We start from the raw sequence: 25,341 nt of genomic DNA on the forward strand, positions 1-25,341 counted from the left end.
CGTAGATGGGTGTGTTATGCATTTTCCCCCGGCCACTCATATAAAATATCTAAAAAAAAACAAAAGTCACAACGCAGTCACTTCCCTACTCTGATATATAAAGTATAGTCCCTTAGAAACATTTTAATAGACCATTTTTCATAGCACACATTTTGAAATCTTATAACAGTAAAATTACAGATGTAATCATCATTAATTACAGTTCAAGTTCTCACATTCCTGATTTAACGGCAACTGTGTAAATTTAACAGTGGCGGTCCTTGTTTCCTAGTTTTTTAGGTCTAGCAACCAGATAACACTGTGCTGATCCCCAGGAGAAACTTCCAGACCAAACTAGATAAAGACACAAACAAGATAAAAACTAAATAAGGAAAGATACATTATAAATTAAATTCAAAATGTAATTACAGGAGTATAATATAAGTACAAAAAACTGCACAATTAACCAAATGAAAAGTTATAAAGAAGTTGTAAAATATTCATAAATTTTGCTTTATGTGGACTGATGTGTGGAAAAAAAAGACTTCAACCAAAAGTCCAGTTTCCTCTTTCTAATGTTGACTGTTCTAACTGGATCTTACTGTTGAAATTTTGCACTTACAGTAAATGGCTGTTCTATAAAAAATGGTGCGAAAAAGTAATAAAAAGTCGGCCACCTTTAGGTGTTACAGTTTTAGGGCCTTATTGTGCTTCCTTGACACTGGCAAAACTTACTGGGATGCTTAATAGAACAACGCCATTATTAGTGTTATTAATTACATATGTGCTCTTCCTGCAATGAGCGTGAGCACTGTGATACACTCTTTATGTATTTAATAAATGTTGCAGATTGTGTGACAGGTTGAGCTGCAGTCTTTCTTCCTTCAAAGGGAAAAAAGGGACAACATTGCAAAGCACAAGTTGGAGGAGCAGACAGAATTTGATTTCACTGGAGTTGTACCTAGTAGGATTTCATGTAACAATTTAATTAAATTGAACTTAAAAACACCACCTGAGGATCGCTTTGTGTTAACATGCTGCAGCTGCTGTTACAAATGCATCTGAAGCAGCAGGTGGTAAGACCAACTCAAATTTGAAGTGCTTGTGTGCAAAAGTACACAAGACTGATTGAAAAAAAGCTCTTTTATCAAACCCTTTCATCTTTCATATTTAAAAAGAGATAGCACAAAGGCAGACCACAGGCAAACACTCAAAGAGTTCAATACGGAGATTAAAAGAGAGATAGACCACCACTAGCTCGTCAAAAGATCACACAGTGCATAGTTGTGAAATGCTGGTGAGATATATAGTAGATGTGGATTAACAATATATACAAATAACTGAGTGTTACATAAAGGATGTATTACCATCAGTGTCAGAATGAATCTGAAGTCTAATGTGAGTTTAATGTAGCAGGTGAATCATGTGACATCACAGTGAGCTCAGAGGATCTCCAAGTAGATGGCCGTCTCTGCGTCAGCCACAGCGGTACCCTGCACCTCTCTTGTGCCTCTCAGCCCCAAACCCACTTGTCTGTCTGTTCCACCACCTTCTCCCCCTCTCCTTCTCTCCCCACCTCTTCTGCCCATTGGACGAATCTAAAAAAAGAGACAGATGTTGTTAAATTATGCAAAGGAAAGACAAAGAGAGGGTAGAAATGCACAGCAACAATAATAGTAACAGCATAACATAAAACAATAGTAATAGACACAAAAACTAATACATTTATTTAATTACTAAAATTAGTCATTTGCATGCAAATATTGTAGTTTATGTAAGTGACAATAACAATCACGTGTATAATAATAGTGGAGGTATGCGCAATAGTAATGGCAGTAGTAGTTTATTCGGCACCTTCTGTTGCCAAGAGCACAATCACGGAGCCCATCGGCTATCAGTCTGATGGCTGGTGTTTGGTTTTTGCTCGACTGTCTTCAACATGGCGGCAGAGTCAAAAACTTTCACATTTTACAGCTTAACAGTACACTAACATGTTTCTAAAATCACCTGATGTGCAAAAAAGCCAATACAGTAACAGAATCTTGACTCATTATGACAAGCGCTGCCTAGTTTCACAAACTGGGATTAACATGATTGACAGCTGCGTTAGAGACTCCTCTGATTGTTTTTGTGCATGTAAAGTGGATCCTGACAAATGCCATTTGAGATTATCTGCCTCGTGAACCACTGCCAGTATATAGTGACAATTTCAGCAAATATGATGAAGTTATTTTTATAAAAGTTGGCAACTTTAGCTTTCAAGCTACGTTATTTAAATACCTGCTTAGTGTGGACAAAAAGAGGTGTGCAGTTCTGGTATACAAGTTGGTAGCTGCCGTTGGTGTAGATATGAGTCACTTCCGTGCAGTTAATGTAAAGGGGCATCTGATCCTGATAAATCCCCAATCCTTCAGGGTACACAGCTGGGCGTCGACTCAGGACATTTCTGAGAGGAGCAGAACAGGTATGTGAGACAAGGCAGTGAGACAAATTCGAGTTAACATTTAAAAGGCTGAATTGCTTCACATACTTTCCAGCTCTCTTTCTGCGGCAGTAGAGAGAAAGACACAGAAGGAATATGAGCAGGCAAATGGACGCTGCAGGAGTCACCAACCATAACAAAGGTACTGTCTCTGTTTATGGACAAAATTAGCAGCAGTGTATCAGCATACAGTGTAAAAGTATAATATAATAATTACTGTTTTCTCTTATAGCCATAGTTTAAACAACATATATTATAGTTTAACTTGAGGCCTTTTAGACATAGTGGTCATTGCTAAAGCTGGATGTAAATGCTTTACTTAGATAATCCACTATAAGATTTGCAAAAGCTTTTTAAAATGTAACAAATTCAGCACTGCAATAAAAAGAAATATGCAATGGACTGCAGCAAAGCTGTGCTCATAGTTTAGTAACGGCACAACAACATAGAATTTTCTTTGCAGCTTTAAGCACATATTCTCCTCTACTTATGTTTCAAAGCTGCAGGCAAGCTGCACAGATGTCTCAGCCCCATCCTTAGATCCGAGCAAATGAACAAGAGGCAGAGCTGTTGTCTTTGTCAATGTGGAAAAAAACAGCATTTTGAGCACACCTTCACCTCCCTGCAGCAGCATCAGGGAGTCATTTCCCAGTGCGTTGAGAGCAAAGCAGATCACAGTCTGAGGTTTGTCCATGTGGCCCCTCAGAGTGGCTGTTAGCGTGTCACGCTCTGATGTTACCGACACGTTGTAATCGTGAGGTGGAACGGTACCATTCACGCTCCAGGTGACTGCTGGTTTGGGGTTGGAATTGACTGAACAGCTACACAGTAACTCAGAATCCTCCACAACACAGGTGGAGGAGAGCCGGAGGATGAGCGGTTTATCTGTAGGAGAGAAAGAGCACATTCAATCTTCATCTGAAACTCTATAACCTGATAGACTAAATATTTACCTAATGTTCTTCATTTTAGGAAATGCACTTATTTGCTTACAGGGAGTTTAGTGACATTAGAAGATCAATACCACTCTTGTGTCTGTGCGGTAAATATGAGGACAAAGCAAAGCCTGACAAAATGCACTTCTTGTAAAGCTCACTAATTAATTTATATATCTTGTTTATTTTGTACAAAAATAAGTGTTAAAGAAACAAATTTTACAGGGTGTTAAGTATCAGATAATTTCTTGACTGGGACCAGTAACTTCCTTGAGTCTCTGTTTGAAAGTTCATCTGACCAGTTGTTAGTCATGGCTCCATAGTAACTGTAGAGACATGTGAGTGTTTAATTTAAATTCCATAAAGAAGGTGAATTACCGTGTTTCCCAAAATGTCAAATGTTTGCTTCAAAGCCCTCATTCAGTGACATTATGGCTTGTAACACCTTTAAGAGCATTTTAACACCAGCTGAAAATCTTGTTTTTTTGCTTTAGTGGTTTAACTCCTCAACTTGCTGCAGTGATGGCAAAGTGTACTCCAGGCTGAGGTCAGTTCACCCTGACATCACTTTTGGGTGTGGTTACAGGTGTAATAGAGAACAACTCTCGCCACTCTTGGCCAGTTAAGAGGTGAAACAAACAACTACTCTTTGACAGCTTTGTAAACCCAACACATACAGGGAAGGCTTGCTGTCTAATAATCCAAATGTATGTGTGTATGGCCTTATGTGGTAGGTCAACAGGAAGTAGGATTACATTGTATGTTCAGTGGCGTGGGCCTCGACTCTCCTCGACCAATCAGGTTCTGTGCTGAGCAGCGGACCCTCATGTCTCGTGTCACGTTGACCACCCGGACTGTGTGTGTGCGCTGGTCGAGGTGCACCGTGCGGCCGTGCTGACTGTAGGACCAGCGGTACTCAGACACTGGGGGGTCAGCTTTACATGAGCAGACCAACAAGGCGCTACCCCCCTCCTGCACCATCAGGGACTGGACCTGAATCTTTACATCTTTTGGTGAAACTATAGAGCATAGAAAATAGAAATGGTTTTAGCGTAAACTCAGAAAAAAAACAAAGATACAAGTCAAAACTATACTTACATGTTACATGCAGGTCCTTTGAAATGGCCAGTGTTTTGACTCCTGGGTGGCTGACTTCACATCTGAGCCGGGGTTTCACCTGGTGTGACACAGTGAAGGACAGAGAGGCCAGTAACATCGGCCTGTGGGGCTCTGGGTGGAGTGTCTGGACCTCCCCAGGCTCGGAGCTGTTCAGCTGGGCTCCTCTCTCCAATCTCCACTGCAGGGCCGGAGGTCTGGAGGGGCAGTGATAGTTGACGGTGCAGTTCAGGGTGACCAGCTGTCCCTCAGTGGCAGACAACACACCACTGATGACCGGAGCCTCAGGGGTGTCTGTCAGTGAGGAAAATATCCATCATTACTGTGTTTTACAGCTGAGGTGTACTTTATTTTATTAATAATTCCACAAAAGCACAGTGCAGAATATCATATAAAGGCTGTTACTGCAAATTATTTGTCACCAAATTTTCATTTTTATGTAGGTTTAGGAATTATCTGACAACAGCCAATGTGTGATTGTGTATTTAAGGTGGATGCTTCCAAATTTCTTATTTTGGCTGTTTTACTTTTTTTAATTTAATCTTTTTCATGATTGTTTCTTAAATTCATTAAATTAATCTTAATTTATTACATTTTGGATAAAATGTAAAAGTACTTGTCCACTATTGGGGTTCATTTTTTAAAATTGGTTCATTGGTTGTTTGCTGTGTTTGGCATGATGGAGGCCTGAAGGGATGTCATGCATTTCTGCACTTTGCAATTCAATAACCATTTAAAAAAAATAGCTGTGTTTGGAATCACATACTAGTGTTCACCTACTACATACTTAATATGCAGATTACTTAAATGAAAGATAAGTCTGCCATTTCCTACAGACTTTTCACACGGAAGAATATTCAAGTACGACAGTCATAACGGCCTGTCTGACCCGGCCAGCAGCTCTCCTGTCTCTGAAATCATCGCAGCAAATTTCCAAACTGGCATTATTTGGATAAACTGACTTACTTTCTTACCTGAAAACTGTTAAAACTTAAGAAAGTACTATGCCAGTCGTTGTGCACTCGGAAGATAGACAATGCATTGTGGGGCAGTTCAGTATGTCCAGTAAGCTAACATCCCATACTCAAAAATTCTTGCCAATGTAATTTCTCACATGCACAAAATCCACATCGTGTGCAGTGTGAAGTCACTACATAACATACACTTGGAACAAAAACCACCACTATTGGACAGCATAAATACAACTGCAAAATCAAACAAACCACTTTGAAAACGGTATAAACTCACACCTTCCACAGACGTCACAGATGCACCGCAACATCTTTAGCACGTCCAGGAAAACAAATAGAAGGCCAATACAAGATAATTTATGTAACACACATCAAACAGCACAAGATGCACATAGTGGGCTTTGCTGAATCAGACAAATGCACTCCATTTACACAAAACACATCAACTTAACACATGCTGTCTCTGCTCTCCCATACAACGGTTCTGGAGAGAAGCAATAATAAGTAATAAGTAACCACCACATTATTGCTTTTCCTTTGTTGAAGCACTCCATTACACTCTGCAATCTGGATATACTCAACACTTTTTCAATTAAAACCAAAAAACCCCTACCTGTTGCCCTGTCTATCACTAAGAAATCAATCCTACTAAACTGAAAATCATCTCACAATAGTTGCATCTGCCAATAAAACAAATAACAATGGAACAAAAATCAAAAACAACTTTATGACTTAAGTAAAACCTATTCAGCAATGCCAAGGTCCGTCTGGCTGCCAGTTAGCCAGTGCCCTATTTATAACCCGAAAAATGGTATGCTTTATTAAGAGAAGAGAGAGGTGGCAGTTCACTCCCTCACTCACCCACAACATCCAGATTGAAGCTCCTTGGCTTCCCCCAGAGTAAGTCTTCCCCTCTCTTCAGAGCGATCTCAAACATCCGTGAGTCATCCTGGCTGATCCTTTCTATCTTCACTGAGCAGTCTCCATCTGCAAGTCGCCCAAAGAGGGTTATTCGGCCTTGGAAATCCCGGCTCACTTGATCTCTGTCCTCACTGTTAAAAGCAGTGCTTCGGAGCGGGAAGAAGTGGCCCCCGCCTCTGAACCTCAGCCGGACGTCCACCCTCTCCTTCCTCCCCTTGAGAGAGTGAGGAGCACGAGGAGTGAAAGAGCAGGGAATCACCACACAGGAGCCCACCAGTGCTTGGACATGGTCAGGGACTGAGGGCACAGGAGAGACAGCCTGGACCGTCCTCCACACAGTGGCTGCTGTGACAGAAAACAGAAAATATTTTTATTTTTAATTTTTTTTTTTACTAATACACAAGATCTGATGTTCGAGTTCAAATCACAGAAGACAGTGGCCACTCAGACATCGAATTGTGCCTCATAATTTTGATGTTCATGTCTCGTGTGTTTGATTCTTAGTTTAACTTGACCATTATGAAACCCAAAGACAAGTCCCAGAGTTCATGGCCGATCAAAAAGTTACAATGCTCTCACAAGTGTAACCAAATTTATCGTTGAGATCTTCAAGAGAGGTTATCATAAATAATTCATTTTAGTTTAACAAAGTCAGAGCTGATGTATTTAGCTGCACTGTCTGCAAAGGCATGATATGACCTAGAACAATTTCGCCATAGATTTATATTTAGAAAAGGGAAGAAGGCAACTGCACTTTTGGCTGTAGAAAATCTACTACTACTGAAGTTTTATATTAAGTGCGTTTTATGAAATCAATGCTTAAAAATCCGAGTTATCTTGATTATTCCAGGAAAAACTTGCATATGTGTTTTTTTTTAACATTGTAATCGACTTCATGGAGATATAAATGATTTTATTAATAAATAAATGGGTAAGTAATTATTAAATCAACAGAAATCATACTCATCTGTGAATATAATGTAATCATCCACTGCAGTATATTCTGCTGGAGACATTCACAGAAAAAAACATGAATAATTTCTCCATCTCTTGCAATAATAATTATGGTAATGATGGAGATATCAGGGGATAATTTAATGAGCTAAACATGACTGAATAATTAATAAAATTAATACAAAAATTTGAAGCTAATGCATTTCTGAAATTATTTAATTACTTACCAAAAATCAGAGGACACACGAGGAAGACAGTGTCCACATGCATGACTGCAACCCAGCTCTGCCAGCACAGACAGAGGAGAGGATGGACAGAGGAGCAAAGAGGGGGAAGTTGGAGTGTTTCATTGTGCTGCTGGACTTTACTTTGATCCCCCATCTTAGGCTTTCTATTTCTTAAATCTTTGCTTATTACAGTCATTACATATTAATGCCTTCATTTTATAATCAGCAATGGTAGTTTTCAAACTTTGCAATTATTTCAACATTTCAAATAATTCAAATACTTATTTAAGTTGTGGAACCAGTAATTGTTTGGAAAGAAAGACCTCAGCAAGTATCTGTGAGACAACACATGACAGTGGGTGAGTCACTCTCATGCTGTCGGTCATTTCCTCAAAGGTCCTAACAACTGCATGTGTTCCTTTCTGATCTCCTGTGTCTACACAGACACGTCCTAACCAAATCTCCGACAGAGATAAAAGTGATACCGATAAAAGTTCCTCAGAAAGTTGAATAAAACTGATTAATGATTAACTGTTCTGCCCGATGGTGATTTATAAGATGATAAGTGTTGTGTCAACAATAAATATCAGCCAGTGTAAGTAGGTCATTGCAGTTATATAAGATGTTGGAGGCAAAGAGTAAAAAGTATCAAGCTTTAACTTTTGCATTTTAACAGGACGCTGTTAAGACTGCTGGTCAAAGCAAAAACAGCTTTAAAAATATAAGACCGTTACATTCGGTTTCATGTTTCACCGTTGCATTGGATTTGGAAGTCAAAATATGTAGTAAAAATGCACAACAGTTTGATATTTTTCTTCCTATTGTGAGTTACTTCGTAATAACTTGAGGGGACTGGCATGTTTTCTGCAAGATCAAAGAAAAGCGATGAATCAGAGGCAGGGACAAAGACTTCAACACTTTGAACTATGGACCCTTTGAATGGTTGTTTGGATTACAGCCTAAGTCACTGCTCTCCGCCTCCGTGCACCTTAAGACAGTACACAAACAGCTCTCCTGCACATACACGAAACTACAATGGCAAAAATAGACGAGAGATAAAGCTACACTGAACATAACAACAAAAGATTTTTTTAAGGTAAGCTTTCTAATCATTGAGCATGGGATTATTTGGGCACAATTCATTACTGTTCTGTACTTTCCAAACTGTAGGCTTTTAAAAGTAAGTTATTAGCATGACGTCTTGATATGTGCTTATGTCATGCTCCATAGCAGTTTTTTGTGAAGCCATGAACTCAGCACAGCAACTGCTCCGGTCTCAGAGAGACTTGCTGCTGAACTGGACTCTGGACCATCCAGCACCCTTGCTGCGTTGGCTGCGTGATGCTGAGGTGCTTTCCCCTGCCCACTACCTGTCTTTGCTGGAGAGGTCACCTTCAAATGCTGTGGCCCAGGCTCTGGAAATGGTGTGTGCCACTGAGGAGAACAGCCAAAAGTTCCTGCAGGTGCTGAGGGAGGTGCAGGATTATTACTGCAGAGATCTGCAGGTCTGGGTGGAGAGACACTGCAGGAACGATGTCATCTGTAAGCCAGCGCCTGAACCTGTAAAGGTTGAAGGTAAGGTTGCTTAAACACACTTATGATGATTTTAAATATTTATTTTTCTATTAAACCGGTGCATTAAAAGTTTAAGGAAAGACAGACATGATATAAATCAAGTTTTACTGCCTGAATAACAGGTGTGAGAAGATTATTAACAGGGCACAATCAACTGTAATGTCTTGGCCAGTAATCAGGGTTCAAATGTGCAACTGCTTCACAAGAAAAGTTATACCAATCAACAAAATAGTGACATTTAATTTACACCCCAACAATGCAATTTTAGCAATGCCACCCCCCTCACAATGTGACTCTCATTAACTTCAAATTTGGAAAAAAAAATATCTATCATAGCATATATCAATATGCTCTACAAAAAACCCTCTTGGACCTTTAGCAGTCTGCCATGATGGATATTTTTCATAATGTGGAAAAACAGTAATATGAATAAACTTTATTGGATTCTGATTCTATCAACACCACATTTAGTATCCAACATTGTGGGACTGAGATACACAACTGCACTATGAATGAACAAGATTTCTAATAACAAAAAACATGGCTGCCATCAATCAAAGACTGCTCACAAAGGGCTGGGCTTAGCAGTGAACTGTCCATTACAATTCACCAGAAATGTTAGTTTATATCTTCAGCATGTATTGTCGAATAAGCCTACCAAAGCATTTTGAACTTGACCCAAAGGGGGCATCACAAATATCACAAAACATATACTTCCACCACTGACAACAATGGCATTAGTCTCACCCGTTCCACTGTTTAATGTCACGATGCCAGACAAATAAATGAATTTGAACTCAGTTATTTAAAGGTTTGGACTCATGCAACTATGTAATATCATATGCATTAAATGCTGTATTTATCTTATGAATCATTTGATACCCACAGAGAAGAAGCCTAAAGGCCTTGCTAAACTGTTTAAAGGAAAAAGCAAAGGATTTACCCTGGCTACTGATGTTCAAGGTATGGCTTTATAAACTTATAATAAATTTGATTTGTGAATATTAAATATTATTTTGAAGGTTTCCTTTTCGTGTTAAAAATAACACAAGTACAAATACTCAAACTGTTCCCATGTTTTGAAAATGCATTCAAGTAAAACGGTCTTCATTATGCAGCTAAAGAAGAACTGAAACCTAGCAGGAGCGTTAAGCTGGCCAACCTCCGAGGTATGACAGTCTTTTAGGTGAAATGAAGAAGATTTGTCAAAGTAGTTATCTTCTAGAAAACTGAAGAGTAATTCAAATTTATTGACAATATATTTCATCTTGCTGTCTTTCATTGTAGTTCCCATTTCTGCCCATAAAACAACTCTGCTGAAACGCACAGAGCAGTTAAAGTGTTACTCAGAGGGTGAGGGAGTGGCTTCAAACTCAGCTTCTCACATCGAGATCCGCTACACTGACCTTTTTGTGACAGAGGATGATGACTTAGTCGAAAGCAGTCAACACGAGTACTTTGACCTTGCAAGCAGACGAGCTCGCATCTACGTCCATCAGGCTTGCCAGCGCATCCGACCGTGCCATTTATTGGAACCCCAAGGACCATCAGGACGTCCCCCCAAAAGGATTAAAGTGAAAGGCATTGCTGGTATCGGAAAAAGCGTAGCAGTACAGAGGTTAGTCTATGAGTGGGCGATTGGGAAGAACATGCGTGAATTCACCTGCATTTTTGACCTGCGCTTCAGAGAGCTCAATCTGATTGAAGCGCCACTGAGCTTATTGGAGCTACTTGGAGAACGATTCCGGTACTTGAAAGCAGCTCTACCTGATCTTTTCACCTCACCAAGCTCTTTGCTCTTCATCCTAGATGGGTTAGATGAGTTCAAATTCCCGCTGGTCTGGAACAGTCCTAACAAAAACATTGACATTCAGTCGAAAGTGCCAGTGTCAGAGCTAATGGTGGCTTTAATCAAGGGAAGCCTTCTCCCAGAGGCATCAGTCATTCTTACAACAAGACCATCTACTGAAGCTCCCAAGCGTTTCTTCCAGAGATGTTGTGTGGTGCTGGGCTTTGAGGAGGACCAGGTGAAGGAATATACCACCAAGTTCTACAAAGACAGAAAAGTTGCTGAGAAAGTCTATAATTACATCTTGAGCAATGACAACCTTTTTGTGCTGTCCTTCATCCCTCTTTATTGCTACATCATCTGTACGGCTATGGCCGAGTTCTTCTCTTCAGGAAATGAAGATGTTGAAGATTCTCTGGAGCTAAACCCACCGAGAACAGTCAGCGAGGTTTACTTCTGCTACCTGTTTACGGCAGTCAAGCACCATGCACTGAGGGGGAGTGCAGAGAGAAACACCCCAAGATCTGAGGTTCTCTCACTGGCAAAGCAACAACTGACAAACCTGGGAAAACTGGCTTATGAAAACCTCCTACAGAAAAAGATCATGTTCAGCAGAGCAGATCTGGAGAACTATGGTGTTACTCCTGCAGATCTTCAGAGCACCTTTCTCTGTCACATCCTCCAGCCTCTCAAAGAGGAAACAGTGGAGATGTATTCGTTCTTCCACTTGACTGTTCAAGAGCATCTGGCTGCCCTCTACTGTGCAATCAGTCTCTTCAGTCAGGAGGACATAATCCAAGCTTTGGACTTCTGGTGCTTTGGGCTACATCCACCATCCTCCAGAGCTGCACCCCTGCAAAACACAGATCTCAACATGGACAAGCTGGAGAGCCTTCAGATGTTCACACGCTTCTTCATGGGAATGCTCCGAGCTCGGCTAGCAGGTCAGTTGGATGGCCTTGTTCTTTCCTCCATGGAGCAACTGGATGGCATCCCTGCCAGGCTGGGTTTGTGGTTCCAAGACCAGTTTAAGGGTAGGGAGCTCAAAAACCAGGCAGCCCTCAATCTTCTCCACTGCCTCATGGAGTTTCACATGAAGGAAGCAACCAGCATGGCAGCACCAGAGATCAAAAAGCTCAACCTGTTTAAAATGAAGCTAAGTGTTGTGGATTGTGCAGCCATGCACTACGTGCTGCAGTTCTCTCCACACAAGCTGCAGGAGCTCAACTTAGGTTATTCCAACATCGGAAACCGAGGACTGAACAGACTGGGGCCAATCCTCCACCGCTGTGAATCTCTCTAGTGAGTAACTGACTTTAGATAAAACATTCAAATAGAATTGACAATATACAAAGAAAACAAGTCTGTTTTGAATTTCTAGTGTGGCCGATGCCTTTTTGTGCAGTGTGTATCTACTCCTTTTGACAGCATGCTTGTCTGACTGACTGTTAGCTCAGTGATAGATAGGCAACCTTTGTGTCCCCCCAGTATACCTAGCCCTCTGTTTAATACATGATGGGACTGATTCCAGCCCCCCTGAAAGCCTCAGCATAATACACATTCTTGAAAAAGTGTCAACAGACTGCCAAAAATAATGTTGATCTAATGTTTTTCTTCCTTTTTTTCAGTTTGAGATACAACTGCCTGGATAAGCAGGCTGCTATTTTAGAGTCTGCAGTCTTGAAGTCGAATGAGTGTCAAGTGAAGAAGCTCTTGTAAGTTATTTCAGTGTATTTATTACAGCTAAAACCACATAGAATGTGTTTTAACAACAGAAACAATGACTGAAAACCAGCAGGGATACTGAGGCCTATAATAAGTGTTAATAATGAGTATTAATTGTCACACTTTTGTCAGTACATCCCAGCTATATGTAACAATAATTCTTAGTAATATGATTAACCTATTAATATGATCTAGATGCATAGTCTGGATGTGTTGTCTCAACAAAAAAATCAAAACCTTTTCATCTATTCTAGAGACTTTCTTTTAGGGGACTGAATGCAATGCTTTTTAGGACTTATTCAAACCTTAACTGTAACATGGTTCCTCTTCTCATTCATATAGTATGTGTGGCAATAACCTGGGTCCAGAGGGCATTTTGGAGCTGTGGAACGCTCTGGAGCACAACACGACTGTGGAGGAACTCTATCTGGACATCACCGGCATCACAGAGCGAGGAACTGAAAACATTGTCCACTGCCTCAGCAAAAACACCTCTCTGAAGACACTGACGTAAGACACCAACTTCTGCTTAGTGTTCTCAATGTTAGGATATATTGAAACACTGCCATCTGGTGTGAGTTAATGCCTTGGCACAATGACAACTCAACAGGTTATTTTCTCCTTTGTCAGCATTGTAGGGAATGACATTGGAGAGGTAGGGAGGAGGAGGCTGAGGGAGCTGGAGCAACGTCGACCGGGACTCCGGATTATTGCAAACTTCGTGGAAGACCTTGGATTACTTCAGGCCTACCTGGACTGGGTGGAGGAGATCCGAGCAGACAGAGACCAGATGGACTCAGTGAAGAATGCAGATGCCCTGGAGTCTGTGCTGAAGGGGCTCCAGGTGGCAGGAGAACAGGTGGAGAAAGGAGAGAACGCTGAGAAAGCCAAGGAGCTGCAGCAGAATATTGTAGAGTTGCTAAAGTCTTCTACAAACCTGAGCGGAGGAAGACAAGTTATTTAGCAATTTAATGTAATGGTTAGAGGCTCCATATAAAGTTGCAGATGCTTTCACAGCATCCACAATGAGTCAACAAATACGCTGACTTCAATCTGTAAAAGTGGAATTCATATTGATCCTAATGGTGTACTTCTGCTCATCAGAACCCTCTTCAACAACTCCGAAAACACACTTAACACTGTTTAATCAGCTTGATTCTTCACGACAAATCTGATGAGAATTTAACAGAACTTTAAACTGATGACATGTTTCAGATGTCCGCTAAGTTCTGTCATTAATGTCAGAGACTCGTGTCGCTCGCTCAAAACTGAACACAATGATGCATTCAGAGAATGATGTATCAGTTCTGTTTGTGGTCTCACAGAACTCAGATATAAAACATGATTAAATACGACGGATTTTATTTCCTTTAATAACTGTGATTGCTGTTGGAGAACTTTGTACGCAGGACTACATCTCCCAGATTCCAAATAAGTATAGGTGTAAGATTTCTGTTATTGTCACATCTATTTGTTCATAAGAAATAGATCATTCTTGCACTTAATTGACCCAAAACTGAAACAAACTTATTTGAAATATTTCACATTTTGACAAACAAATGTATTTTTCATGTTTCTCTTAAAACAAAGCCCAGATAAATTGTAAAACATGAATCATCAGAATAGATGTTGGTATTGTGTTTCAAATGTAGCTGATATATTAAAACTTTACATTTCAATTTTTACTGTTTATGTTGTGAAAGCTCAGTGTTTAATGTGTGCTTAGGTTTGAGCACAAAAAGCAACTGGTTAGGGTTAGAAAAACATGTTTTGACTTAAATTTCCAGTTTGGTACAAACACTATAGCTACAAACACCTGTCGTTAAAAATGACCCATTTTTGTTGGTTTTAAACAGTGGTCTGCTGCTGTGTGCTGCTTGGCAGCCACCTGGCCTTAGTGTCACACCAGCCACAATCCCCCTCACTTCTTGATAAGAAACATAGCTCATATATGTGTAATCTGAACGTCATAAAACATATTAATGTAACATATCTGTGGTTAGCAGAAAAGCACAATGCCAATGTCTTAGATCCAAAACAATGATTTGATTTACAAATACCTGACATAGTACATCAAGAGAGGCTGGCAAAAGTCAACAGAGTGAGAAGTTAATGTTGACTCTTGTTTGCAGACATTCAATAGCAGTGAAGTACAGACTGTTCTGAATGTTGACTTCCATTGGCTGTTATGTTTTTATAACTGAAAGGACACTGATGGCAGTAGAAAAAAATGACATTGTCATACTAGTTGAACACTAGCTCACCAGTGGAAAATGTCCCGCAAAGATATGCCACCTCCTTGCACTTGTGCAAGTTCCTCATATTCAAAATAATTTCTACAAGCTCTCTGAAAAGTCAACCTCACTTCTGAGGAACTTTACCTCGACTTCGTACATCTATCTGCGAAGCAGACCTGATTAAAACGTAAGTCATTCTAACTTTAATGACAAACATGAATAAGTCAAAATTTAAGATTGAAATAGCAGGATTTTTTATGAAAGAGTTAGTTTCACTGGGCTTTAAATGTGTCATCATCTATTTGTAAATTTCGAAAGGAAAGCACAGGCACATTCACAGATGGTCACTGAGAGCAAAGATTCTATTTTGAAATTTTTAACTTGTATTGATTGTGTATTTTTACATTGTTTGACAGTGCTCGACAGTATTTAGTTAATTAACAGTAATTTAAAATAAAAGAGCAAAAACCAAATATTGTGTGTTTGTTTCAGCATATCACTTTTTTGTTAGCATTTTATCATGTTCTGCATTCTGCCAAATAAAGACAAGGTGTTGTCTCAGTTGTGAAATGTGTAACAAACAGCTATTTTTTTGCATATCAGTTAAGGATTCTTCCCCATTTTAGAGGGACTTTTTCATCTCTACAATTCAGAAGGTCACACAGAAATGTCTTAACAATATTGACCTTTGAATGAATATTACTGTGATCGAACTTTAATAGAGACTCTGTCAAATCTGCAACAATTGGTTTTAAAATGACCATTTATTTAGGTGCTGGGTATGTGTTCTAGTTGCAGCGGCTCTGGGTTCAAGACTGACCAATGGCTCCTTGCTGTTTGTCATCCCCATTTCCCATCATCCCTCTAGCTGACCTATAGCATAAAGCCATAAAGCCCCCAAAAATAACATTTAAAATAACCACTTATTAATTTAATTGTTCAGTTTTTCATTTTTACAAGTAATTATTTTCAAAGTAGAAACCTATTACTCTTTTTCCTTAAATAAATAATAAGTGCACTGCATCGTCCCGCCTTATAGAGCTCCTAACAAATTACATAAAACCCATAATATTTATATTGAATAGGATTTAGCAGAAAAAAGTCAGTGTCTTACTTAAATACTATTGCTGCTTTCCACCACGATTTAAAAACTCGGTTAAAAAAAACCAAAAAAAAAACCAACAATGGTGATCTAAGAGCTTAAATATCACATTTGGCACCGGCCTTCAAACCACCCCTAGTCTGAAGATCATATTACTTTAAGGATGAAATGTATCAAATATGTGAACTGTTTCATCTCTAATCTTCAGATTATTTTAGATTGTAGATGGCATTTCTGCCTCTCCGGGCAACAGCCATGACGGGGGCTTTGAATGTCCTTTTCATTGCCTGTTTGCTGCAAGGTGAGTTTGCGTTAATTTATACATGGACATATGACTTCTTTACAAAAATAACAAAAAGTTAAACAAAAAAACTTGAGAAAGACATGTGAGTAGCACAGTGACCTCATTGGTGTAACCTGTCTTATTCAAAATGTGTGTGTTTCAGGTACCCTGTGTGGAGAGTTCAGAACATTTATGCCGAAGACTATTGAGGTTCTCAGTGGATCATGTGTGACCATCCCCTGCTCCTTTGACATTGAAGACAAATATAAAACAAACTTAGATAACACATGTAAAGCAATATGGACACATGATAAAAAGACTGTTGTGTTTGACAGCAGCAATCCTCAACAAACTCCAATAAAAGGAAATTTCACAGGAGACTTAAAACAAAAAGACTGCACCACAACCCTGAACAACATGAAACCTGCTGACAGCAACACATATAACTTCAAATTGGAATGTGACAGTGCACTGAGATATCATTTTGTTCAACAAGTCTTGAATATTGTAGTCAATGGTAGGTTTAAAGTCCACTTACTTACACTTAAGTCATCCCCCTAACTGCTTTAACCTCATTTTGCATTTACTGCATTTGGCAAACAGTTAACAAATAACTGTTTATTAAATGACTTATGTACCTTCTCACCAGCTCATCTACCCAGACCCACTCTGAGTCCGTCCACGCTGGAGGCGAAGGAGGGAACCTCAGTGAGTCTGAGGTGCTCTGCTCCAGCTCCCTGTCTGTCTCATCCTCCATCTCTGACATGGACCCCCAGGCTGGGTGACAGTCAGGAGACACTGCAGGAGAATCAGGACAAAACTCAAGTCCAGACCTCTGTAGTGACCTTCACTGCTTCTCACCTCCATCATGGACAGACAGTCTCCTGTACTGCCACCTACAACAAACAAGATGGCAGCAGCAAGTTCGCTGTTATCAAAAGTTTCACAGCAGATATATCATGTGAGTTCATTTGTTAGAATAAGATTGATCCATAGAATTGTAAAATTTTGAAACTTCTGTTTTAAGGCAACAATGGTGCCCTCAATTTTTTTTCACAGGGGTGGCCAGATAGGGTGGCTGAAAATCAGAACCCTATTTATTTATAAATTTATATTTTTTTTTTATTATTTTTTTATTTTTATTTTACAGCTATATTACTTATTTTCTGATGCATATAGACTCATATCTCTACTTTTCACATTTTAAATTCTACAGCAAACCTGTTTTAATGTGTTATGTTTGTTAGGCAATTTATTGTTCTTCAAACAGGCTGGTTGTCCTTTTCTTACAATGACAAGTAAGCAGCTCAACTTGAAAGAGTACAATGATTGTAAAGAACAAAACATTTACTGAGAACAAGCCCTCTTAAGTACAGGGAGACTTGTGGGTACCCGTAGAACCCATGTTCATTCAGATATTTTGAGGTGAGAGTCCAAGGGACCCCTTTGAACATGGTCCATGCCAGTTGATCCCTTATAAAAATTTAGCTGAACTTTGGAGCGTTATTTAGCCCTCCTCCCTATGCCAATGGATGGTATGGAAGCCTTACTCTGTACCACTACAGAGTAAAAAATAACTGCCCAAAAAATAACTGCACCACAGACTCTTAAAGACAGCAATAGTGGCCTCAAATTGTGAGGCCATGCCCCCCTGACATCCTCTTGGGGGCACCCCTGTGAGGAATAACACACACAAAATAAAAGCCATGAAATTAAATGCATTTTGAACAAACTTTACACATTTTTGAATCAAATGGTCTTTACAATAACTATGGGTCAAAGTGGCTATAAAGAATTATTTGGTACAAATAAGGATGAAAATTTGATGATAGTCTCCTCTGACCCCCACTTCCATTAAATGTTTACCATTTCTTATAGCAATACATATTTTCTTGTATTATTGCAAACATATCCTTCCCTACAATACAACTCTGCTCAGCTCTTAGATTTTATTTCTTTTTCTTTACAGTTGCTCCTCAGATCTTGCTCTCATCTAATTGCACCAAAGCTGCAGCCCAGCTCACCTGTTCCTGTGAGACTGTGGGAAACCCTTCTCCTGCTTTACAGTGGTATCTGGATGGGTTACCTCTCAATAATTCAGAGAAGCTGGTTATCAGCTATGAGCCTCTGAAAAACACAAGCCTGAGGAGCATCATCACAGTGAATCAACTGCAGGAGAGGGATCTTTCCACTTTGATCTGCCATAGCTCCAACTCTCTTGGATCTGCCACTCTGCGCTTTTTTGTCTACAGCCCTGAGCCTCAAACATCTGCCGAAAGTAAATGTCTGTCTTTGTACAGAAAACAAGTTTTATTGATTAGTTGGAGATTCTCTGAATCTTTTAAAATTCCGATGAACTTGATCTATATCTGCATCATATCTCTTTTTAGTGATTTTGCTGTTCAGTTTTCAGACTGACCTCCTTGTAAGCTCCTGACTGTTTTGCATACTGTAGTGGGGATACATGTAAGAAAAGTGTCTGTAGAATTAACATCCAGCATGTCTGAGATGTATTTGTCAAACTTTGATTCACTCCAACACATTTATTACAAATAACATGAACATTTACAACACAGCCTTTCGGTTTCGACCTGCACAACTACTCCCAAGACTACATAATGACACAGTTAAAGGAGAAAAAATAGCTAAAATAGAGCATATGTTTAAACTACTGTTAATTTCTTAGAGGTTACATTTTTATTCATCTTCTGCAGTACTTTTATATACTACACCAATTTATGTTGTAATATAAACCCTAAAAACAAGCTTCATTTATATGTCCAAGCACACTTAATCTAAAAAATATAAAAAATACTCAACATATTAATGCCTCTGACTAACCTTGATAATCTCCTTTTCTCTCTTGTACAGCATGTTCAGGTCAAGTTTTGTTTCAACTCTTCATCTCAGCACTTGGTATAGCGTCACTATTATGTGCTCTACTGTTTGCTTTCAGGTAGGTAACAGTTTGGGACACTGTGAATGTAGTACTAGTAAAGACTCTATGCAGTGTTTTAAGCTTTAACTGCTCTATGAGTGTACTAAAAAGTTGTCCAAAATCAATGTTTAATATTGTCAATCTGAAAACACAATATAATGAATACATTTCATGAAAAAGAATTTAGATTCAAAGCATAGTGTTAGTCAACAACAAGTTGGGTTTCCAGGAAAATGTAGTGCAAATATTTACAAAATTTTCAGAAAACCATCAAAAGAAAATTGAATTTATGTGCCTGTCTCTGTGGAGCTATGTCTGGTATTTCATGGGTCTTTTGAAAATCTGAATGTCATCAATATTCATCAGCAGCTGTATTGTATAAGTGCTAACTGAAAATGTACTTAATATGAGCACCAAATAAAAAGGATAATGTGTCCTTCTGTTAGATTTTGCAGGCATCAGAGGACTGGCTGCCAAAATCCTACAAAGACTCAGAGCACAAGTGACACCAGCTCAGTTGTGATGACAACTGAAAATGAAAATAAGGTAAAGACCTTTTCATAATTTGGGTATAAATAAGGGATAATCTAAGAGAATAATTTTGCCACATGTTTTTTATTTCAGGTGTCTAACACAGGGGAGGAGGATATTTATGTCAACACCATTACAATGAGAGAGTCAAATATGCCAAATACTCCTCCGGAAAGTCAACAGGTTGTAAGTAAAAGCTCGGTGAAGAAGAATGAGGAAGACAGCGACCTGGTTTACTCTGAAGTGATGTGGAAGAGCAATAAGAAGAAGGGAGAACACAACAGGAATCATGTGAGCTATGCACTGGAGATGGGGTGGCCATATGAAAAGACTGAGACTGGAAAAGATGCAGAGACGACCATGTGTAGTGAATATGCCCAGGTTCATTTTAGAGACAAGAATATTAACTTATAAAAACCTTATAATTTCTATGATCATTTTTGTATCAGCGGTGGTGGTTTTAGTAATGACTATGGATTGAATTTTATCATTGGTGTTTAGTCCCTAACATACACAGGAGTCATTTCTAAAACACAGTGCAAACTAATAAGCACCACAAAATTGACAAGTCTAAGGACCAATGGGTCTATAAATTGGATTTTAAAATGAAGCAGTGTTAATGATACAGTTTTCCCTCTGTATATGACAACGAAGCTAAATGACAGTTCTGTGCTCAGTTTAAGCTTGTTTAAGTGTCTGGATAAGATGCTCTGACAGATGTTCAAATATTATAACAGTGTTTTCCTGAGTATTTTTTTTAATTCAAAACTTGCTATTGGTCCAGTGTGTGTGCTTACTGCCTTTCATAAATAAAGTTGCTTCCTCAAACTCTTCCCTTGGGAACATGAGTGTGAAATATCTCTACTGTCCTCTCAAAGTTATTGCCTTCCATAAACAGAGATTTGCTTCTCCAAAACATCAAATTTGTTATTTCTAAGTGATGTGATGGATGCACCATTGCTACAAGTGTTTGTTACATTTATTATTCCTTAAAGAGTTACCAGTTAAATTAACTGGTAAGATTTAAGATTTATGCCATTTCTAATAAATGTGTAAATCTTAGTGAGAATTATGTCTAATTGTGATTGCAATAAATTTTGTTTTACGAACCGGGACACTTTAAAAAAGTTTAATGTGATGTGATGCGATGTGATGATTTATTTGAGTAACCTTTTCATAATTTTGATAGAATATAAAATATTAGCCCTGAATGTGAATTTCTGGGATGATTATCAGACAACTTCACTGAAGGAATTCCTGCTTTTTTTAGGCTGAGACAATAGTGCATTTGACATTTTGAATCACTCACTAAGTAACCTCACCAAACACTGCTTTGAATGGCAACTGCCTTCACAGAGAGGGGAACAGAAAACACTGCCAACTGCTTCAGCAAAAATACCTCTAAAGACAACGACCCTAAAGGAAAATAAACAAGCTCATGCTCAGTGCTGCAACATGAACATGATGCCATCTAGTGTCTGTTAATGGTCATTTCTTTCATTGTCAGCATACTTGAAAATTAACTCACAGGGGCAGGGGGAAGGAGGGAGAGGAAGCAAATACGAGCAAAGCTCTGGCTTCAGGCCTACCTGAGCTGGAAAGAGAAGATCCACGCTGAGTGGGACAAGATGGATTTGAAGGATGCAGAAGAGCTGAAGGAGGGAGACAGGATGCCGAGCAGCTCCAGATAAATTCCCGTAAAGATGGCAAATTCGTGCAAAGATCTGATTCAAGAAAAATCACCATTAGTATTTATTCATTTGCTGTTGTGACATATTGATAATTCTGAATTTATGTCTTGACAAAGCTGTTTCACAAATTAACACATCTAAAGACAACAGTGGTTTGTTTTGTTTTCAATGCAAGGCTGAAAGCAGGGCCGGCTCTTGGCATAGGCGATATAGGCGGTCGCCTAGGGCGCCATCTGCTGGAGGGGCGCCGCCACACCGCCAGTCCCCCTTGGCCTCGAGGGAAAATAATAATAAAATAATAATTTTCTATGCCCACTGGCGCCCTCACTTAGTGCTTTCTGTCTAGAAAATATATATATATTAACATTACAAATAAATAAACAGTGACATGTTCCTTAATTATGTGTGAGCACGTGATGTGTCGTTATTGGGTGCGGAGGTGCGGGTTAGGGTTAGGACGCCTAGGGCACCAAATTGGGTAGAGCCGGCCCTGGCTGAAAGTGCTCAGACCTTGATGATCCTACCTCAGATAAATGCATGCCGCTGTTTGTTTCCCGTCCCAAATAAACAGTTAACATTGTTATTTAAATTTTGAACACGGTCGTCGTGTAAACATCCAGCCAGGATGTTTTTTTGTGGACCACAAGTCATTTATGTGTCAATACACAACCAAACCTTAATCACAGAGTTGACATAAAGCTAACACATATTTTCCAACAGTGATTCAGCTTTTGATAGCGGCGTCAGATCACAAAACACTTTTTTGTCATTCTTGAGGGCATTGACAAACACAATATATAATTATCTGATTTGGAGAAAAAGAACCATCAGCATGTCTGAACCCCAATTTGCCACGATTAGTGATTAGAACAGGATGCAGATAAACAATGCAAAGCAACACAGCACTGCAAAAGACGTGATGTTTCAATTTGGGGCTGCAACAACGAATCGATAAAATCGATTATAATCGATTATTAAATGTGTTGGCAACGAATATCGCTTTGTTATGTCGCGCAGTTATTACTCACTGCTTCTCTAGCAGGGCCTGGAGCGTCAGGAGCGTCTCAGCTGCATCACATCTAGAGAAACAGTGGCGCTCCGATTTTTTACGCGTGACGCGCGTATGTTAGCAGAAATACGGTAAAGATGGTGTTTTGATGATTATATTGACTCTATACCACTTTTTACTGCCGTTTGAAAGTCTCTCTCCGTCACAGAGATGAGGAAATACAAAGAGGGCTGTTTTACTCCAACTTCCCTACTCCCCTTTGAAAACAAAAGCCATCTGACAGCATCTCTCTGGACAGAATCCCATACAGGGCATTTTATTTTGAAACATTTACAGGACCGTATTGATACGGTCGACTTTATAAATTGGTGGAATTTGTGCTTTTAAATGTGGAAATACAGTACTAGTATCTACGGGCCGTGACGCAGCAGCAACGTTGCAACAACTGTACGTGTGAAATCAAAAAGCATGACACACGCTGCAGCTGGGCGAGGCTGAAGTCGTTTTTTGTAGAGGTAAAGAAACGTAACGGTAAGTTGCAAAAGCTGTCAACATTTATTTTTTGAATTGTTTCATATTTGAATTTGTAGTTATTTATTATTTAAAATTATTTTGACAGCTCAGGGATGATTAAGCAATCCCCTTATTATGCACTGCACTTTTTGCACTGTTGACAATGATTATCTGTTTTTGAGCAAAGTGATGGTAGAAAAAAAAAAGTATAATTATTTCTATTTTTTTAATCCAATATAATCCATTTATCTAAAAAATAATTGACCAATTAGTCGATTATCCAAATAATAGTTAGCTGCAGCCCTAGTTAAATTGCTTCATCATTTCTGATACTAGATCAGAGAGTGGTCATTTTTGAGTTGGTAGTTTTTTGTTTTTGGCTTCGTTTTGTCTCGGACTGTATTTGCAAATGGAGAAGTTTTCCTGTATGCGTTCTCCCAAAAATCCCTTTCTGACAGAAATCTATTTATTTGAGCCCAAACTACAACTTATTCTCTAACCTAAAAGCTATCTAGAAATACTTTTCCTAACTGCATACATTTTGGCTGTATTTTGTCTCTTAAATGTACAGCAAATACATGGATAGACCATGTATTTCAGCAAAACTGCAAACAACTGCTTCAACATTTACCAATGAACTGGGTCAAGAATCCCATATTATTTTCGCTAAGCAATGGTTAGGCTATCACTGTTTAAGGGGAGATTTATTGGCCAGTGTGTCTGGACAGTATATTAAAATTTTTCATTTTTATTTATTGTTAATATACAATTTTATTTTTAGTGGAGCAGAGACTGCTATCTGCTGTTTTCTCTGGCTCTGGCTGTTGCTTGGTCACAGCCATTTTTGAAATGCTCTTTCATCGTTTACTTTATAATTAACGGACATGAGAAATGATACAAGGGGACTTTTTATGTCTCAGCTGAAGGAGATCACTTACTCAGGAAACAGAAAGCATAGATAAATATCACAAACAATTTCCTGCAAATCAGAAGAGATGTGTGGCTGTTTGCAATCTTGTCTGATAAAAAGTCAAATAACTGTGATACGCCTGTACACTTTAGTGACTTCCTCACTGTCCTTGCCTTGCAGACTGTTTCAAAGCATCACTTCTTTTAAGAACCTTCACTTCTCCACACATCTTTCACCTTTCTGCTCGAAAGACCTCAGGAAAAATGAAGTCAAATCAAAAACTCTAATATCAAATACTCAAAAATATTAAATATGATTCTAAAAACTTAAACATTAAGTCACTTAATATTAGAATGGTAAATCTGAAGAAAGAAAGAAAGAAAGAAAGAAAGAAAGAAAGAAAGAAAGAAAGAAAGAAAAACAGAACAAAATAAAGAATGTGGTTCTGCACTTGAGTTGCCTAAAATAAATCACAATTTTGAAAACAGATCACTTGAAAATAAATAAATAAAAGACATTGTACTGTATGCAGCCTCCTGTTTTCCCTTTCAATCATTTCTTTTCCGTATTGATAAAAGATATGAAAGGCATTAAAACTTTTCTCCATTTGCAACCTCTGCCAATATTGCACTTTAGAGCAGCCTCCGAATAAACTATTCTAAAAATGAGATTTAATTTCAGATGACACCTAGTAACATGAATTGTTCTATGTGTAATCTCTACAGTTTTGGCCTCTTCTGACACGCAAAGATGGCCACAGCCCTGACTCTCCTTTCAATAAGCTGTCTGCTGCAAGGTAAACTTAAATTTATCCACATTTGGGTCAAAGATGATAAAAATGATTAAAAACTAGAACTTTGCAATATTAGTCAAGTATACACATCACAGTGTAACAGTATCTGTACTACATACGGTGGCAAATGAGGGGTGTGGTGAGCTACAAAAGTGCTCTGTTGTTTTTCTAAGGACTTCAATTTGGTGGGTAAAAACATAAAAAAAAAACAAGTGGAGGGACAAGGCACAATCTTTACAGTCACCCTTTTTGTCTATTGTAAGAATAAAGTACCTGATTAGGTAACCAAGCACTAAAAAAATCTAATTTAAAGTATTCACTTGTTCTAATGCAAAGATGTTTTATTTGTGTTTCAGGTGCCCTGTGTGGAGAGTTCAGAACATTTATGCCGAAGACTATTGAGGTTCTCAGTGGATCATGTGTGACCATCCCCTGCTCCTTTGACATTGATGACAAATATAAAACAAACTTAGATAACACATGTAAAGCAATATGGAAAAATAAAGAAAACACTGTTGTGTTTGACAGCAGCAATCCTCAACAAACTCCAATAAAAGGAAATTTCACAGGAGACTTAAAACAAAAAGACTGCACCACAACCCTGAACAACATGAAACCTGCTGACAGCAACACATATTATTTCAGTGCACTGTTACATTC

General features: G+C 38.8%; 3 protein-coding genes and 1 long non-coding RNA gene across 6 annotated transcripts; 3 read left to right on the top strand and 1 right to left on the bottom strand.

Moving 5' to 3' along the window:
- Positions 1-89: 89 nt before the first annotated feature.
- On the bottom strand, positions 90-9,010 carry LOC121946252 (B-cell receptor CD22). Its single transcript, XM_042490750.1, has 8 exons — positions 8,956-9,010; positions 6,345-6,749; positions 4,495-4,806; positions 4,152-4,415; positions 3,074-3,346; positions 2,510-2,612; positions 2,260-2,425; positions 90-1,577 (listed from the first exon to the last, which is right to left on the bottom strand). The coding sequence occupies exons 2-8, from the start codon at positions 6,418-6,420 to the stop codon at positions 1,422-1,424; spliced, it is 1,350 nt and encodes a 449-aa protein (XP_042346684.1). The 5' UTR covers positions 6,421-6,749; positions 8,956-9,010; the 3' UTR covers positions 90-1,421.
- LOC121946249 (NLR family CARD domain-containing protein 3-like) lies at positions 8,712-13,638 on the top strand. The gene is made up of 7 exons (XM_042490746.1): positions 8,712-9,160; positions 10,049-10,123; positions 10,279-10,329; positions 10,448-12,251; positions 12,578-12,664; positions 13,017-13,184; positions 13,305-13,638. Exons 1-7 carry the CDS (start codon positions 8,800-8,802, stop codon positions 13,636-13,638), a joined length of 2,880 nt encoding a protein of 959 aa, XP_042346680.1. The 5' UTR covers positions 8,712-8,799.
- Positions 13,639-15,049: 1,411 nt separating this feature from the next.
- LOC121946250 (myelin-associated glycoprotein-like) lies at positions 15,050-20,378 on the top strand. 3 transcript variants are annotated; one of them, XM_042490748.1, is made up of 8 exons: positions 15,050-15,098; positions 16,232-16,314; positions 16,460-16,813; positions 16,946-17,257; positions 18,266-18,574; positions 19,168-19,252; positions 19,681-19,780; positions 19,859-20,378. In XM_042490748.1, exons 2-8 carry the CDS (start codon positions 16,239-16,241, stop codon positions 20,177-20,179), a joined length of 1,557 nt encoding a protein of 518 aa, XP_042346682.1. In that variant the 5' UTR covers positions 15,050-15,098; positions 16,232-16,238; the 3' UTR covers positions 20,180-20,378. The 3 variants fall into 3 exon arrangements, with proteins under 3 accessions (XP_042346682.1, XP_042346683.1, XP_042346681.1); XM_042490747.1 differs by having other exon boundaries at positions 15,060-15,098; positions 16,222-16,314; XM_042490749.1 differs by lacking the exon at positions 16,232-16,314.
- Positions 20,379-22,891: 2,513 nt separating this feature from the next.
- LOC121946253 lies at positions 22,892-25,305 on the top strand. The gene is made up of 3 exons (XR_006106001.1): positions 22,892-22,996; positions 24,614-24,684; positions 25,038-25,305. It is a non-coding gene; the product is annotated as an uncharacterized LOC121946253 (long non-coding RNA).
- Positions 25,306-25,341: the final 36 nt, after the last annotated feature.

Source organism: Plectropomus leopardus, chromosome 7, assembly GCF_008729295.1.
Source record: "Plectropomus leopardus isolate mb chromosome 7, YSFRI_Pleo_2.0, whole genome shotgun sequence".
NCBI lineage: Eukaryota > Metazoa > Chordata > Actinopteri > Perciformes > Serranidae > Plectropomus > Plectropomus leopardus.

Excerpts from the sequence above, each read along its gene's own strand:
- LOC121946252 (XM_042490750.1), bottom strand. The coding sequence starts at position 6,420 with ATGTTTGAGATCGCTCTGAAGAGAGGGGAAGACTTACTCTGGGGGAAG. Across the intron at positions 3,347-4,151 it reads CACGCCACTGAACATACAAT|ATAAACCGCTCATCCTCCGG; the intron begins GTAATCCTACTT and ends TCTCTCCTACAG. Across the intron at positions 1,578-2,259 it reads TTTTTGTCCACACTAAGCAG|ATTCGTCCAATGGGCAGAAG; the intron begins GTATTTAAATAA and ends CTCTTTTTTTAG.
- LOC121946249 (XM_042490746.1), top strand. The coding sequence starts at position 8,800 with ATGTCATGCTCCATAGCAGTTTTTTGTGAAGCCATGAACTCAGCACAG. Across the intron at positions 10,330-10,447 it reads TAAGCTGGCCAACCTCCGAG|TTCCCATTTCTGCCCATAAA; the intron begins GTATGACAGTCT and ends CTTTCATTGTAG. Across the intron at positions 12,665-13,016 it reads TGTCAAGTGAAGAAGCTCTT|TATGTGTGGCAATAACCTGG; the intron begins GTAAGTTATTTC and ends TCATTCATATAG.
- LOC121946250 (XM_042490748.1), top strand. The coding sequence starts at position 16,239 with ATGGCATTTCTGCCTCTCCGGGCAACAGCCATGACGGGGGCTTTGAAT. Across the intron at positions 16,814-16,945 it reads CTTGAATATTGTAGTCAATG|CTCATCTACCCAGACCCACT; the intron begins GTAGGTTTAAAG and ends CCTTCTCACCAG. Across the intron at positions 19,253-19,680 it reads GCTCTACTGTTTGCTTTCAG|ATTTTGCAGGCATCAGAGGA; the intron begins GTAGGTAACAGT and ends TCCTTCTGTTAG.